General features: G+C 33.5%; 1 protein-coding gene across 6 annotated transcripts; it reads left to right on the top strand.

The window, feature by feature from the left end:
* Positions 1-7,160: 7,160 nt before the first annotated feature.
* LOC107933646 (uncharacterized) lies at positions 7,161-15,426 on the top strand. 6 transcript variants are annotated; one of them, XM_041076885.1, is made up of 6 exons: positions 7,161-7,244; positions 7,360-7,767; positions 9,580-9,951; positions 10,031-12,665; positions 12,788-14,503; positions 14,666-15,426. In XM_041076885.1, the coding sequence occupies exons 2-5, from the start codon at positions 7,624-7,626 to the stop codon at positions 14,461-14,463; spliced, it is 4,827 nt and encodes a 1,608-aa protein (XP_040932819.1). In that variant the 5' UTR covers positions 7,161-7,244; positions 7,360-7,623; the 3' UTR covers positions 14,464-14,503; positions 14,666-15,426. The 6 variants fall into 6 exon arrangements, 3 of the variants coding, with proteins under 3 accessions (XP_040932819.1, XP_040932820.1, XP_040932818.1); XR_005901265.1 differs by having other exon boundaries at positions 7,220-7,767; positions 10,031-12,653; positions 14,666-14,734; positions 15,095-15,426; XR_005901263.1 differs by having other exon boundaries at positions 7,220-7,767; positions 14,666-14,734; positions 15,149-15,426.
* The last annotated feature ends 2,226 nt before the right edge of the window (positions 15,427-17,652 follow it).

The raw sequence follows: 17,652 nt of genomic DNA, 5'->3' as shown, positions 1-17,652 counted from the left end.
CTCATACACACATGTTTTTCCACAACATGTATTTTCATAACATATATACAAATTATTTCCATGTATTTTAGATATATTTTATATTAATTCTTATCGAGTTCTGATATATTTCATGTCAAGACTTTATTCAATAATCAATTGCTCTATTGATAATCACTCGGGTAGTACACTAAAGGCGTACTAATCTATTCTCATAGATGAATGTATTCATCAAACAATTCCATGTTCATATATAAACATCTCACACTTCTATATTTCATTTCATGTAACATATTTTCATATTTCCACATATCATGTCTCAATCTATAACCATTTATCTCAATTTCATATTTGCTCATATTAGAACTTTGCCTGTTGAATTTATTTAAATGATCGATGGATTCTCATGTAGTACACTCATAGTGTACAAATCATAATCCGTCAATTCATATCCAGTAGTACCTTTTAGGTACACTCTCGAGCCACATATTATACAGCATAATTACCAGTCCAGGCTAAATTCTGTCTATAATGCATATACTCTAAGGGCTTTGTCAGATTACCAGTCCAGGCTAAATCTAGTCAATTGGGATTACCAGTCCAGGCTAAATCTAGTCAATTAGGATTACCAGTCCAGGCTAAATCCTAATTGAAACAAATGCTCGAGAGACCCATTTCGGATTACCCGTCCAAGCTAAATCTTTTCCATAATGAGATCAATGGATTACTCATCCGAGCTAAATCCTTTTTGCTACACATGCAAGATCTCATCTCATATAGGGAAATCACCACTATCCTTCAATAATCATTATTCAACCGGGACTTACCATTTATGGGATATTATCATTTATTGGGCTTTATTGAACATCCTTAATTTCATAAAATATATATGATTTATATATCATCACACACATATATATACCATCACATTCATACAATTCAATTTAAGCATATTAACATATATAATTAAGTTACACGAACTTACCTCGATAGTTGTTCGTGTACATAAAATATATTTATTCGACATTTTCTCATTTCCTCGCTCTAACTCCATATTCGGACTACCCAAATCTATATGAGTAAATTTAACATCAATTTAATGAAATTCATACTCAATTTAATCCAATTTACATTTTAGGCAAAATTATCATTTTGCCCCTAAACTTTTAATAAATGACAATTTTGTTCCTAGGCTCGGAACATAAAATTCATGCAATTTATTCCTTGTTCCAAGCCTAAATATTTTCATATATAACAATAGAAGCCCTTGAATTCCATGAAATTTCAGAATTTTCTTCAAATTCAACAACGTTACAATTTTATCCCTAAATCATGATTTCACTCAAAATTCTTTAATAAGGTACCTTTACATATCCATTAATAGGAGTGTTCAATCGGTTAACCGACTTGAAATAAAATTAACCGAATTAACAGACCTTTCAAAAATTTTAAGCGTTAACCGAACCGAAATTTTTTCAAAAAAATTAATCGAATCGAAAATTTTTCGGTTAATTCGGTCGGTTAACTGAATTAACCGAAAATTATATGTTTTTTTTAATTTTTGGTTAAAATAAGTATAAAATTAACCGAATTAATTGAATTAACCGAATTACCCGAATTACCCAAATTAACTGAATTAACCAAATTAACCGAATTATTTGTATAAAATTATATGTTTTTTATTTTTATTTTTATTTTTAGTTTTAGATTTTTATTTTTATTTATTAAATTGTTAGTAATTTTTATGATTGGGTTGGGTAATTGGGTTGGGTTGGGTTGGGTACTTAAGTTAATATATATTAGATTTGGTATTTGGGTTTATGTTGGATTGGGTTTGAATGAATAGTGTGCTATTTATATATTATAAATTTTTTATTAATTTTCTTCGGTTAACTGAATTTTTTTTGGTTAACCAACCGGTTTCGAACCTAATTAATCGTTAACTGAAAACTCAAAAAATATTTAACCGACCCCCAACTGAATTAATTCGGTTAACCGACCGATTAACCGAATTCGGCTGGTTAACCGAGTTTTTTCGGTTTTACCCGAATTTTGCACACCCCTATCCATTAACATCTCAATTTCATCTCAATTTCATCATCAAATAACTAAAATCATATGAACTTATCAATGGTATCTTCCAAAACTTCCAACAAAATACAAAACTAATGAAATAACAAGTTGGACCTAATTGTAAAAGTCCAAAAACATAAAACTTTCAAAGAAAAAGCAATAATTGAACTTACTTGAAGCTAAAATATGAAAGACCAGCAAGAAAATGTCTAGAAACAATTAAAATAACATTTGACCATATAAACTTTATTTTAATTCCAATTTTATCCCTAATCACATGAATATTTTTGATTTTTTTCGCGTTATGCCGCCTTAGCCATTTAGGATGGTCTATTTGCTCTTCTAGTCCTGTTTTATTTACTATTAGGCAATTTAATCACTTTAGTAAGTTTTGCACCTTTTCAATTTAGTCCTTTTTAATCAATTGACTACCGAAACGTTAAAATTTTCTGACGAAACTTTAATACTACCATATTGACACTCCATAAATATTTTTAAAAATATTTATGGCCAGTTTATAACACCGAGGTCTCGATATCTCTTTTTCTCAATTAATTGACCTAATAAATTTTTACAAACACACATTTACTAATTTAAATATCTTTTAAAAACCACATTTAACACATAAATATTAAATAATAAAATTTATAAGCTCATTTGCCGAATTTAGTGGCCTCGAACCATAGTTTTCAACATCACTGAAATTCAGGCTATTACAATTCTCCCCCTTAAGAATTTTCGTCCTCGAAAATCTCACCAGTAAAGAAGTTTAGGTATTATATTTCTCATAATTTTCCTCCACCTTACATGCCAAAATTTCAACCAATCGCTCACTGAAAGTCATGTCAAGCTGAATTCTAATACTATCAGAGAAATAACATGTGACAGATCTGATCGATACCGTCGAAACATATACACATAAATAACATTTATAACTTCTATCAAGCTCTAACAACAATACCAATTGATATGCAACAATTCCAATTCTTTTCAATAATCTAATATGACCTGTTAAACTGCGGACTTAATTCACCTTTACAGCTAAAATTGGAGAACTTCTTCCATGACAAAATTTTCAAGAATATTTTGTCACTATCTCAGATCTCCATTTCTTTTTATCTAAGATCCGCACAAGACCTTTGACTATCAGAAATTTTCTTAAAACTATCTCAGATCCCTTTCACTTTTTTTTACTAATCTCAATCCAATACTATAGAGTTTTGCATTCATGGTCATACAGAGTCTCATACGGTACCATTTTAATACTTGACTAAAAATTAGTATCGTACGCAATTCAACCCACAGCAATCATTTATTTTCCAATTGCCTTCAAATTTTTAGAATATAGTACCAGAACATATCTTCAAGAATTCAAATTACAAATTCAAATTAACCATTCATCAGAAAATGACATACAGTACTAAAATATAACCACATACCCAAAGTTTCTTGAAATTTGTTCCAGAATCAGAATGAGAATCTTAGATTTCAGTAAAAAATAATGGAAACTAGCATATCATGAAATCTGACAATCTCAGGAACAAATAATTCAAATAATCTATTAAGTAAGAAACCCATTCATATCAGGATAATCTATACAGTATTGGTCAAATGGTCAACAATTACTCAAATAGTATCTTTCTTTTCATAGACAGGGATAATCCCGATATCGAATTCATAATAACTTTATCACATTTCTATTTCAGTATATTCACTGGCTATAACAGTCCCGAAGGTAGCAATATCTGATGCTTAGCTTTAGTTTACTGACATATAAAGCATTTAGATACAATTTTAGAAATACCACATTTCATTCTGGACTACCATTATATCTGTTTTAAATTATTATGCATTTTATCATTCATCGAATAAACAAATATAGTACCACTGTGAGCATTCATATAAAATTTTCCGTTACAAGCTCTAAATTCTTTGGTACACATATTCTTCCTTTGAATAACTACCAATTATCAAATTCAGTTTGAAATTCTAAATAAAAGTTGTTTTACTTTGTACCCATTTAACTTATAACTCTTTATCACCTTTCTAAGCTTCATTAATCTGTTGTAGAAACATCGGTTTAGCTTTCCTCAACCAAAATTAATCTTTCATCAGATAACAACAATCAGATGTTTATTGCTTATAAAACAAACAAAGATTTTCTTTTTAGAATATCAACAACTATATATATTTTCCAGAATATTACTCAATTATCAAGTCAGAGTCTTTCAATAGTTCAAGCCATCTGCGCTGTATCAGATTCAGATCTTTCTACACCATCAGATACTTTAAAGTTTTATGATCAGTACATATATCGTATTTTTCACCACAAAGATAATGTTGTTAAATTCTCAATGCCAACACAATAGTTGCCAACTCAAGATCATATATCAGATAATTCTTTTCCTGAAATTTTGTCTGTCTATAGGCCATTACTTTGCCTTCCTTCATCAAAATACAATCTAATCCATTCAAGGATGTATCACTGTAATAATAAATTCCTTACCTGATTTAGGCTGAACCAGAACTGATACTTCGGTCAACAGAGCTTGCAACTGATCGAAACTTTGCTACCATTTATCGATCCATTCCAATCTCACATCTTTCTATAATAGACATGTCATAATAAAAATTTTTTAATTTGAAATCCATATCACTTGACTTCCATGATCAAATTAGGATTTATAGTAGTAAAACATGTAATTACCTTCGATCAATGAATATTCCTTACAAACAACCCATAATAATGACAAGAAAACCGAGATAATGAAATTCAAGTTGTGAAATTATATTGAATTTCCGAGAAGATAATCCATATTGAATAATAAAAAGATTGATGACATCTCAAAGAAAGTCCAAAAGAGTAATATTGCACATTCACACTATAAACAGTCATAATAAAAACAGTGTAACTTGCACATTTGCTATTCAGAACTTCAACCAACAGAAGTAGAAAATAGTATCATATGAATTTCATCATGAAATTTTCTATCAAACATTCTGAATCAGAAAAACCCGAGAAAGATATAGCAATACCGTTCATGAATTAACCAGACTTACAATAATTTTTGTCTATTACCATGTTTAAACAACCTTTCCATATAATGATTATAGCATCTGAACATAAACAGTTATATATATACACCTTTGAGAATAACAATACATATAAAATACTCACATAAAATACCTAGAAGAAATTGCTGTAAGATACCCGATTATAATAGTTGTATTCAAATATTTTTGCAATTTCATCACTAATCCAGTGACATATCAATAATTTCACATCATCCAATTCACTCACGAAGCTTATTTGGAAGAAATTTTTAGTTAACTCATTCTATAGATACCATATCTGAATAAGTCGATTACCTATAAATAACTTCTTTATTTAACAGTGGCACTGCGTATCTCAAATAGTTTTTCAAAAAAAAAATCTGATATCTCTCTTCAGAACTCATGTTTAATTACTAACCCATTCTCAGTTTTAACTACTTTATTTATCATTCAGCCACTGAATTCTTCAGTTCCACATTTTTGAACTAAATCAATATAAATCTTATGAATTTCATTACATATAATTGTACTAATAAGGGGGTGGAGATTGTAAAGTCTCACAAATCAACTTTCATGTATATACTCATATAACATAACATTTATCATTCTCATATACTATAAAACATTTATCTGTACCTTTTCGAAGTCTATTTCATTGTAAGTAACATTTTACTCGGATACTTGAACATCACTTTCAGAATTATCGGAATTAGCTCAGTTGGAAAGCATCTTTGTCTATTTGTGAAACAATTCTCATCAAAGTCGGGAGATATTACACCATCACAGGTTATATAATGGCATGTATTTCTAGACTTCACATATGCTACGTTCAGTCCAAGAACCAGCTAAACCATAGCTCTGATATTTTCAGTCACCCAACTATTCAAAATTTTCTTTTTTGAACACCAGTCATTAAATTACTAATGGAAAGATAACTTGGCAACTTTTAAATTTGGCATAATAACAAATTTAACTCTCAACACTTATACATTGTGTCGTTTAGTATGATTAAAAAAAATTAACCCTCAACATTTACACATTGTATAATTTGGTCTTTTTTTTTTACATTTTTACTTTTATTTATGACATTAATGATTAATTTTAAAAGAATGAGAAAATATGAAAATTATTATATTTGATTTTCGGGTGTTTTTATTTTTGGTATATATATTTTTATCAAATATAGTTAACAGATATTTTTAGTTTTTTAAGTGAAAGGGTCACAAAAAAATCAATTTTTAAAAACAGATTGGATTACACAATGTGTAAACGTTGTGAGTTAAAATTTTTGTAATCAAGACTAAATTGACACAATGTATAAGTATTTAGGGTTAAAATTGTTATTATGCCAATTTTAAAATATACCACATCATCTATTCATAAGCAATTGAAGGTCATTGACCAAAAAAGAAAAAAAATCAAATAATTGGATGATCATTTTATAACTTTTCACAATTGAGTGACCAAAAAAGAAAAACTTACTAACAATTGGGTGACTACAAATGTAGTTTGCTCCAATATAAATAAGATAAAGATAAAACAACATTTAGTCTCTAAACTTGCAACTTTTCCCTACTTGGTCATTGCACTTTTCTTTCTACGTTAGTCTTAGAATTTGACAATTTTTTTCAATTTAGTCCTTAAACTTGGATTCCATTAAGGTGAGATTACGATGTACTCCAAGATTGTTATGAAAAAATTATAAAATCGAAAAGAACAAAAAATTATAAAAGAAATTTTCAAATAAGATTTAAATGAGTTTTTTGTCAAAATAAAATTTAGTTAAGAAACTGAGAAAATGTAATAAGTTTTGAGCGTAACGTAGGAAGAAAAAAACCCCGAAGTAAAAAAGAAGTTTGTATGTTAATTTATGTGAAAAAGGTATTCAAAATTCTTAGTAAAGGCATAAAGGGGTAATGTTTGGGCTTCCAGAATTTTAATACGAGCTTAAAAGTGTTTGAACTGGGCTTCCTAATAATTTATAAAATAAATAGAAATGAACCGAACCAAGTATAAACGACTTAACTAATGAACCGATTTTTAAATCATTGCTTATCCGTGACTTTATCTTGCTATTGCTAAAAACTCGCCCGAACTATCCGATCTGCCCAAACCCATTGCCCGCTCTGCCCTACCATGTATCGAAGTGCACCTTTTCTTTTGCCGTCCCTCTCTATGTCTCTCTCTCTAGAAATAGAGCAAGTTTTTGCTTCCTTTTAAATTTTAACTTCTCTTTTTTATTTTCTTATGTAGATCGAAAGGCGGCTTAAGAAATCGAACGCAGAAGGTTGAATTAGATTGGGTAACGGAAGAATCACGGTCGAAGGGATTTAGGTTTTTGGATTTGTGATTGGGGAAATTAGGGTTTGGTTAAGGGAAGATTTCTGACAGAGGTAGGGGTTGGTGATCTAGGGCTTGAGTTGGTGAAATAAGGGGAGCTGGAATTCAAGAGGGGAAAAAGAAAGATAGCCATTAGGAGGGCGGATTGATGGTACTCGAAGGGAAAAATGCAAGGCTATGCATGGGCGGGGAGGAGATGAGGAGAGGAAAAAGGCACGGCTGATGTGGACAGTCCCTACACGTGCAACGGAGGTTCTGAGTGGTGATGGTGTTGCTTCGCTCTCTTTTTCTTCTTCCTCTACCGTTAATTCATTTTCAAAGGTATAACTTTCTAAATCAATTTCACTTAATTTGATTTGATTGGATTTTTTTTTATTTTCTAGGTTTTCCTTTTTGTTCGCTTGTTGGTTTGTTTTATCAGGTGATTTGGTGAGAGGTGCTTTATCATATCGATTTTGGTAAATGAAGAGGTTCGATTTTGCTTGAGAATTTTGAGATGGTGTCTTGATTGATGAGGGGAAGTGTTGAAATAGTCGCAAATTTCGTCAATTTTGTTGGCTTGGTTTAAACTTTGTGGATGATTTGTTGAGCTCGTTTGGAGTAAAATCTAGTCAGTTGTCTGAATTGTTTTGGACATTTTTCGAAATTTTAACTGACTCATATGAAGGCATTTAAGTTTTTATGTTTTGGGTTGACTGTTTTACTGAGGTATATGTGCAAGACATTTTTGTTAGGCTTGGTTTTGCGGATCATATAGTGTTGCAGCTGTGAAGAACGATTGTACCACATAATAAGTTGGGTAAGATAGGGAAGGGTGTCTCTCTTCAGATGGGTTAGTGTCCTAAAATAACAATAACTTCTTTTTCATTTTCTCCTCTGGAAGCTATTCTACAGCTGAAATATCCTACTAACTTATCTGAAACTTTTAATTGTGGACATGTAGCTATAATCATTCAGCCTGCCATGGGGTGGGTTTTCTTTGTCCAAGCTAATTTAAGTTCCAGGTAGAAAGTGTTTTGGACACAATAGAAATATTTGGATTTTAGACAGATTGATGTAAATGAACCTGAATATTAGGAATTTGCTAATGAACCTGAATATTAGGAATTTGCTAACTTTAGGTAGGAATGATGATTAAGGAGTAATCACCAGCATTATGATTTATAATTGTATTGGAAAATTATTCCAATTTTGGAAGAGCTTGAAAAATAAGGATACATTTTTTGGGGAGTTATTGCTCCAATAGTTGACCTGGGATGTGGTAAATGCAATATTTGCTTCTGGTCTTTCTGTATATGGCAAGTCTTGCGAGTTTCTGTAATGCATCCTGTTCTATTATGTGTAAAAAGATAGTTGTCCTAGATAACGCAAGTGTATTGGTCTTCCCATTTGGAATCGGGTTTTGACATAGTTGTATATGAGTGAGAAGGAACATGATTTTTGTTATGCTGGATGTTTTCTCTGATAAAATATGTCAAAAATTAGTCCAGAGAAATGTATTGGACATCTTCAACGGAGTCATATTTATATGATAATGATGTCTGTTGAAGCAGTACCTAAGACATATCCAAGGCTTTAAAGAGGAGTGCGTGATATAAACAACCTATTATCAGTATGCGAATTGTTAAGTTTTTGTTCAGTCTAGATGTATAATGGTTTCCCTGATATTAGTATAGCAGGTTTTGAATGCATATGAACCTTGTTCTTGCTAGTGGTGAAGTCTTGTGGAATTTGCTCATATAGAATTATAGTTGATTTACGAATTAGGCTTGAATTGCCGTTATATGCATCTTTTTTCTGCAATTACGCATTTAGACGATGTTCTTATCTAATAAAGATGGATTCTTGGAATCATCATCATATCTAATTGTTTAAGCAATTACTAGTTGCTGGATGAGGTTGTTGATTTGTGCTGGTTTTGTCTGTATCGAATTGCCATTTGTACTGCTGTTAGGTTGCTCAGTCTATGTAGCTAAGTTGATAGTTTTTAGAAGTAACTGATTAATGCAAGTTTGAGGTGTTGATCAAGCTTCTTCTTCTTCCTCTTCTTCTCCCTTTTTATTTCTTTTAACCAAATTGTTTATATATATATTCTCACTGGTGAAGTTTGCATGCCTGGTTTCCCCCTTATAGGATGGACGCAATATCAGAATTGGTGACTGTGCTCTCTTCAAACCAGCTCTAGATTCTCCACCTTTCATTGGAATAATTCGTTGCCTGACTGCAAGCAAAGAAAATAAGTTAAAGTTGGGCGTGAATTGGCTTTATCGACCCGCTGAAGTAAAGCTTGGCGAAGGCATCCTGCTGGAAGCTGCGCCAAACGAAATCTTTTATTCCTTTCATAAGGATGAGATTCCTGCTGCATCATTACTCCATCCGTGTAAAGTTGCATTTCTTCCTAAAGACGTTGAACTTCCATCTGGGATTTGCTCACTTGTTTGCCGGCGAGTTTATGACATTACAAACAAGTGTTTATGGTGGCTAACTGATCGAGATTACATTAATGTGAGTTCTAGATTCTCTTTAAGGTGTATAATCTATTCCAAATTTGAACTTTCACAATTGATATTGCTGACTTTTACAGGAACATCAAGAGGAAGTAGATAATATATTATATAAGACACGTTTAGAAATGCAAGCTACAGTCCAGCCAGATGGATGTTCTCCAAAGCCAGTGAATGGTCCAACATCTACATCACAGTTAAAACCTAGTTTAGAGAGTGTACAAAACAGTGCTTCATTTCCTTCTCAGGGTAAGGGAAAGAAAAGGGAGCGTGGTGATCAAGGTTCCGAGCCTGTCAAGCGGGAATGCACTAGTAAAATAGATGATGGGGATTCTGGTCATGGTAGACGAGAAATTAATTTAAAAATTGAGATTGCAAAGATCGCTGAAAAGGGGGGCCTAGAAGATTATGAAGGAGTTGAGAAATTGATTCATCTCATGGTGCCTGAGAGAAATGAAAAGAAAATAGACTTGGTGAGCCGGTCAATGCTTGCTAGTGTAATATCAGCTACAGACAAGTTTGACTGTCTTAGTCATTTTGTTCAGCTCAGAGGGTTGCGTGTTTTTGATGAATGGCTCCAGGAAGTCCACAAAGGGAAGATTGGTGATGGTAGTGGCTCCAAGGATGATAGATCAGTTGATGATTTTCTATTAACCTTACTCCGAGCACTTGATAAGTTACCTGTAAATCTCACAGCTCTACAGATGTGTAACATTGGCAAGTCTGTGAATCATTTGCGCACTCATAAGAACATAGATATACAGAAGAAAGCAAGGAGTTTAGTTGATACGTGGAAAAAAAGAGTTGAGGCTGAGATGGATGCCAAGTGTGGCTCAAACCAAGCTGTTCCCTGGCCTGCAAGGTCTCGAGTTTCGGAGGTTTCTCACAGTGGAAACAAGCATTCTGGATCATCTGAGGTTGCCATGAAGAATTCAGTCACACAGGTTTCTGCCTCTAAAACTGGTTCTGTTAAGCTTGCTCAAGGAGAGAGTGCTACCAAGTCTACTTCTGCATCACTGGGATCTATGAAGGCCGCAATATCACCTGCTTCTGCCATTGCAAATTTAAAAGATGTGCAAGCACGAAATGCTGCTGTTGTTGGCACCTCTGATCCTCAAACAACAGCAAAGGATGAGAAAAGCAGCAGTTCGAGTCAGTCCCACAACAATAGTCAGTCTTGTTCTAGTGACCATGCAAAGGCTGGTGGACTTTCTATAAAGGAGGATGCAAGAAGTTCTGCAGCTGGTTCTGGATCAGTCTCTAAGATCTCGGGTAATTCTTCCCGACACCGGAAATCCAATAATGGTTTCCCAGGGTCATCTGGAGTTCAAAGGGAAACTGGATCAGGCAAAAATTCTTCCTTTAACAGAAATCTTGCATCAGAAAAAATATCACAGTCTGGTTTAGCATGTGAAAGGGCTGTGGAAGCTCCTATGGCTGTGTCTAATAGTCATAAGTTCATTGTTAAGATCCCAAATCGAGGTAGAAGTCCAGTACAAAGTGCCAGTGGAGGATCTCTTGAAGATCACTCTGTCATGAATAGCAGGGCTTCTTCTCCTGTGCTTTCAGAGACACAGGAACAATTCGATCGTAACTTGAAGGAGAAGAATGATAGTTACCGGACAAATGTTACTACTGATGTGAATACTGAATCGTGGCAGAGCAATGACTTAAAAGACATGCTGACGGGGTTTGATGAGGGAGATGGTTCACCTGCAGCTGTTCCTGATGAAGAAAACTGTAGGACTGGAGAAGGGGCTAGGAAAACAAATGAAGTTACTAAAACTGCTTCATCTTCTGGAAATGAACATAAATCAGGGAAAATGCAGGAGCCTTCTTTCAGCTCCATAAATGCTCTAATTGATAGTTGTGTCAAGTTCTCTGAATCAAATGTGTGCATGCCTGTTGGAGATGATGCTGGAATGAATCTTCTTGCTAGTGTGGCTACTGGAGTGGATGTGGCTTCACTGATAGAATCTCCACAAAGAAAGGCCCCTTTTGTTGAGCTCTCTGACACAGGCAATGATACAAAACTAAAACCTTCTTCTGGGGATGAGGTTGTTCGAGATCAAAATCAGTCTGTTGAAGGTGCCAATGATGAGCATTTGAAGCAGGCAGTTGGTGGTAATTCATGGGCCAGGAATGCAGACAGCAAGATTGGTTCCTCTCTAGAAAAATCTAGAGAACTGAATGAACATTTAACGTCTTTAAGTATTCCGTACACTGGAGACCCATGTCTTGAAAATGATAAATTAAAGGAAAATGTAACCACCACTTTAATCAATTTGCCCTCTGCAAGCACTGTGGAGAAAACTACTGATATTGGAGATTGCAAAGAGCATCTGGAGAAAAAGGCAGGTGGAGTGGATGGTGATAGCAGTTTGGATACTAAACAAAAAGGGTGCTCTTCTGTGGCTAATGAAGATAAGGTCGTAGGTCTGTTTGTAAAAGTTGAGAAAGAAGTTGTTCCAGGATCTTCATCTGTACCTTCTGTTGAAGTTGATGCTGACAACAAGAAAAATGCCCTTGAAGGTTCGGAAAGAAGTTCACAGACTCATCAGAAGTCACCAGTAGTTGGACATTCCATCAATGGTACAGTGACAGAAACTTTGCCTCCTGGTTTTGGTAAAGATACGGTTCTGGAAAATGTTGATGAAGTGAAGGCTGAGAAGGATGTTGAGAGTGATGCTCCTAGTAATGCAGGTGAATGGGAAAGTAATGCTTCTCTTATTGTTCTCTTAATTAATTATGAAATTCACATCAAATTAAGTCCTTTTTCTTTTTCAATTTAGTTTACATCATCAATTGGTAATTAATTGTATTCGTTGTTGGTTCAGCTGTCAATGCTCAGAAAGGTGAGCATGTGGAGGAGAATTTAGAAGATCGTAAGGGAAATGAACCACGTGCTGGACCATCTCCATGTGTATCACCTACTGTAATGGAAACAGAGCAACCTATGTGGCCAAGGGGGTCTAATTTGACCGGCGAAGAGGCAGATGAAGTGGAAGGGACATCAGCCACTAGAGATGCTCCTGTTACAGGTGGTACAGATATAGATACAAAAGTTGAATTTGACTTGAATGAAGGCTTTAATGCAGATGAGGGGAAATTTGGGGATCCAAATAACTTGACAGCATCAGGATGTTCAGCTCCTGTCCAATTTAGCTCATTGCCTTTCCCTGTTTCTTCTGTGGCTAGCAGTGTCCCTTCTACAATTACTGTTGCTGCTGCTGCTAAAGGGCCTTTTGTTCCCCCAGATGACCTTTTGCGGACCAAAGGGGCACTTGGTTGGAAGGGATCAGCAGCCACAAGTGCATTTCGGCCAGCTGAGCCCAGAAAGATTTTGGATATCCCTCTGGGTACAAGCAACACTTCTATTGCTGATGTTAGTACTAGGAAACAAAGTCGTCCTCCTTTGGATATTGATTTGAATGTACCTGATGAGAGAGTGCTTCAGGATCTAGCTTCCCGAAGTTTTGCTAAGGGCACAGACTCTGCACTGGACCTTACAAGTACTTGTGATTTAACTTGTGGAATGGTGGGTTCTCCATCCATTCGGTCATCCGGGGGACTTGATCTTGATTTGAATAGAGTTGATGAGCCAGCTGATTTTGGTAATCAGTCTACTGGGTTTAGTCGGAGACTGGATGTCCCTATGCAGCCTATAAAATCATTGTCTGGGATTCTTAATAGTGAAGTAACTGTCCGTAGGGACTTTGATTTGAACAATGGACCTGCTGTTGATGAGATAAGCATTGATCCATCACTATTTAGCCATAACGCTAGAAGCAGCAATGCCCCATCTCAACCATCAGTTTCCAGCTTGCGGATGAATGGTACGGAGATGGGAAATTTCTCATCATGGTTTCCTACCGAGAATACATACTCATCTATCACAATCCAATCGATCTTGCCCGACAGAGAGCAGCCTTTTCCAATTGTTGCAACTGGTGGGCCACAAAGGGTTTTGGGCCCACCTGTTGGTGCCACCCCTTTTAATCCTGATGTATATAGGGAACCCATGTTGTCATCTGCTCCAGCAGTGTCATTCCCATCAACTCCTTTCCAATACCCTCTTTTCCCTTTTGGAACAACATTCCCTCTTCCTTCAACTAGCTTTTCTGCTGGTTCATCTACTTATGTTGATTCATCTCCTGGTGGGAGGTTTTGTTTTCCTCCAGTTCATTCGCAATTATTACGACCTGTTGGTTCTGTTCCATCCCATTACCCAAGGCCCTATGTTGTTAGCCTTCCTGATGGTAGTCATAGTAGTGGTGCTGAGAATGGTAGGCATTGGGGAAGGCAAGGTCTAGACTTAAATGCTGGGCCTGGAGGCCCAGACATTGAAGGAAGAGATGAGATGGTACCTCTTGCCTCAAGGCAACTGTCTGTTGCCACTTCACATCCCCAGGCAGAGGAGCAAGCAAGAATCCATCAGGTTCCTGGTGGTATTTTGAAAAGGAAGGAACCCGAGGGAGGATGGAATGGATACAAGCAATCTTCATGGCAGTAGTAATCAAGAATCCTTAAATGTCACATTCTGATGACTCAAGGCATGTGTCATTTGCATTCTTTTCAGTTTCCTTTAACAATACCTGTGTTTTCTTTTTCTTGCATGCTACCATTTCCATACACTTGATAGTGGCAAAGGGGAGCCAAACTATATTATTAGAATTATGGATTTTTTGTGACAATTTATATTTATTTTATTTCAGGTATTCAGGGATGGGAATTAGCTAAAACCCCAGAGGTCATCTACCCTGTGTGCTCTTAGAGGATGGGTGGTAAGTGAGCCATTTGATGTTCATAGTCTCCGACCCCCACATCTTACTCTTATCAATTGTATCCTAAAAAATCTCTTCAGCATTTTCAAGCCATTGTGCCTTGAATTAGTTTTTGGAGCAGATCACCTTCCCCTTTGTAGATATTGTTAACTGTTGGAGAACTTATGTTCTATGTTGCCTAGACATTAGAAATTGGTGCCCATACTGGTTTTTAGTGCAAATCTTTCTTGCCTTTTTTTCTTTTTCAGTTCTATTTTGTTTCACCTAATTTTGATACTGAAGCTTTTTTCCTCACCTGATATGGTTTCTGGGGTTGATGTTGAATTCTAATCCTATTTAATTTATGAACTGTAATTGTAGTTCATCTGCAACAGTTGTGATTCCTGCCAACTTTGATATCAATGTTTTTATAAGGTGTTGGCACAGAGATAGCGTTGAAGTTTGATGTTGCACTTTCACCTCTACTGGCCCATGTGATAACCAGTGACAGGCTACAATGTCATTCATCTTTTGCTTGTGCTTCGCTGTGATTTTTCTGTTGACCGAAATTGCTAGGTAGGTCAAACGGTCTTAAGAAGAAAAGCCTTGTATGTATTCTGGAACATTTGGTCTGCTATTGGAATGTTGTCTTGGACCGTTTTATGGGTGGGTATTTTCTACTAATGATATATAACTACTGCAGTTCTAGGTGATTATAACGTTTACAGGACCCATTGACACTGTGGTTAAGTATGACTAATTTATTTTGAAGAGAAACTACTTTCAATCTCAAAAGTCAATCCCATTGATTTTCTGCCTCTAGTATTGGGTTGATGTCAAGTTCATGAGTAAATCTCTACGGTAAGGTATTGTTTAGGGAATAAACAGAAAATGGGGTAATGACTTTGGTACTGTGGACTATTGGGCTTGAATGTAGTTGTTCAAAATGTGTAAATTGCAAAGTCTGGGTATGCTTCTTCTGCGTGATGTAGTTTTGTTTATAGATGTGGAATTTGGGTTTGCATGGTGTAATTTTCATTGGGAGTTGAAAAGCCCAAGCCATCACTATTGCTTATGGTTTAATGGGTTATTGTACTGGAAAATATTGAAAAGTGGTACAATATAAGCAACAAAATTAGTTACGTAGACGATGTACTAGGAGACGTTTTAAGCGAGGAGTTGCTGTTTTAATCTCTTTTCATCGAAATAATTATGCAAATTAACTGTGTTAGGTTTAACATTGATATTTGATATTTATGGACTGATTTCACCGGAAACTGGTGATAAAACCGGTTTAATTGGTACCTTAAAAATGAAGTAATATTGAATTGGTGTATAAGTATGTTACGGTAATTATGTACTTGGGATGTTACTTTATAAAAATTTAACTGCTGGGGTAAATATTTAATTTTATTATAATTTATAAAGTCACTGTTAATATTTCTATTAGCGTTAATTTATAATTTGACATATAAAGTTGATTTGTTTTTCTACTTTGATTTTTTTTTTCTAAATTTGTACTTGAAGTACACGTTTTTTAATTTTTAAAGTATGCATCTGCTATATTTTTAATTATTTTTTAATAAAAATAAAAAATAATAATTTAATTATAAAAGGTTGTCCCCAATAAGGGGCGGCACCCATTTTTCACTTGTCACTTTTAATTTTTTTATTTTATATTTTTTAAAGGTATAATAATATATTTAGTTCTCCAATTTTATCAAAAATATATATATATTTTAGCATTCAATTTATTTTTTTACCTTTTTTAGCGAGTAAGCTTGCATTTTTTTGTCAAATCATCCTAAAATAGATAAAAAAAATTGACATTTTTTAACTTTGATGACATGGTGTACACATGAATTACCAGATAGATGATATGTTAACATTTAATTAATTTTTTAAAATTTTAAAAATAAAAAAAAAAACTAAAATTTTATGTCAATCACGTGGTAATCCACGTGTATGCCATGTTAGTAAAGTTACAAATATTAACTTTTCAATCTACTTTTTAGTGATTTGACAAAAAAAAAAAGCCTATAATTGAACAATATTGATTTCATTAGTTTATATACTTGTGCGATGCATTGATTTAATTATGTGTATCAAATAAAAAATATTAAATTATAAAATAATTAAATCTTTGTGCTTTCTATTTTGGAAACAATATTTGTAAAATAAATCTCAATTATTTGAATCTTGAATCTTTCAAAATAGCATAAAAGTTTTATTATTTCAAAATGTTTAATTTAGTGAGATTTAAGTGGGTATTAATATAAATCAATTATATTAAAATATATGCCAAATATTTATAAATTAAAATGAAAATTTTGAAAACATTTTATTTCATATTTAAAATTTAATAAAATATTAACCAATTAAATAGAACATGAAACAATATTTGCAAGTTTAATTTTAATGTAAGAGAGTAATTCATATTAAATTTATTTAAATAGAAAATTGGTGGTATACTTCAAAATTGGTTTCCATTTGATTTGGTGATTTTAATGTGAAATATGCACTAAATTTGATGATTTATTATTAATGGTAATAAAATTATATTTAAAATTTAATTTGAAAGTGGATTTACTTTAAATATGATCAAAAAAGAAGATTTTGAAATTCAAAAAATTATTTAGAATTAAAAGTTTCTATACTCCTATAACTTCTTTTATAAATTATACACTAGTTTACATACTTGTGTGCGAGCCAATTGTATGCATCAATTATAATACATTTAATTATTTTTATGTATCTATTTATTTTTTATAATTTTTTTTAATAATTTGATTACGAAATTAAATTATGTTGACTACAAATATTTTAGAACTGGTTTAGAACTAATTGTTACTAAAATTATTCCAAAACTCTATTTTATTATATATGTGTATGTATGTTATCATATATATATATATAACAAACAAAATAAAATAGAATAA

This window comes from Gossypium hirsutum, chromosome A09 (assembly GCF_007990345.1).
Source record: "Gossypium hirsutum isolate 1008001.06 chromosome A09, Gossypium_hirsutum_v2.1, whole genome shotgun sequence".
Lineage (NCBI taxonomy): Eukaryota > Viridiplantae > Streptophyta > Magnoliopsida > Malvales > Malvaceae > Gossypium > Gossypium hirsutum.
Note: the sequence above shows the minus strand (reverse complement) of the source record. Positions and strands in the feature narration are given on the sequence as shown.

Excerpts from the sequence above, each read along its gene's own strand:
- LOC107933646 (XM_041076885.1), top strand. The coding sequence starts at position 7,624 with ATGCATGGGCGGGGAGGAGATGAGGAGAGGAAAAAGGCACGGCTGATG. Across the intron at positions 7,768-9,579 it reads CCGTTAATTCATTTTCAAAG|GATGGACGCAATATCAGAAT; the intron begins GTATAACTTTCT and ends TCCCCCTTATAG. Across the intron at positions 9,952-10,030 it reads CTGATCGAGATTACATTAAT|GAACATCAAGAGGAAGTAGA; the intron begins GTGAGTTCTAGA and ends TGACTTTTACAG.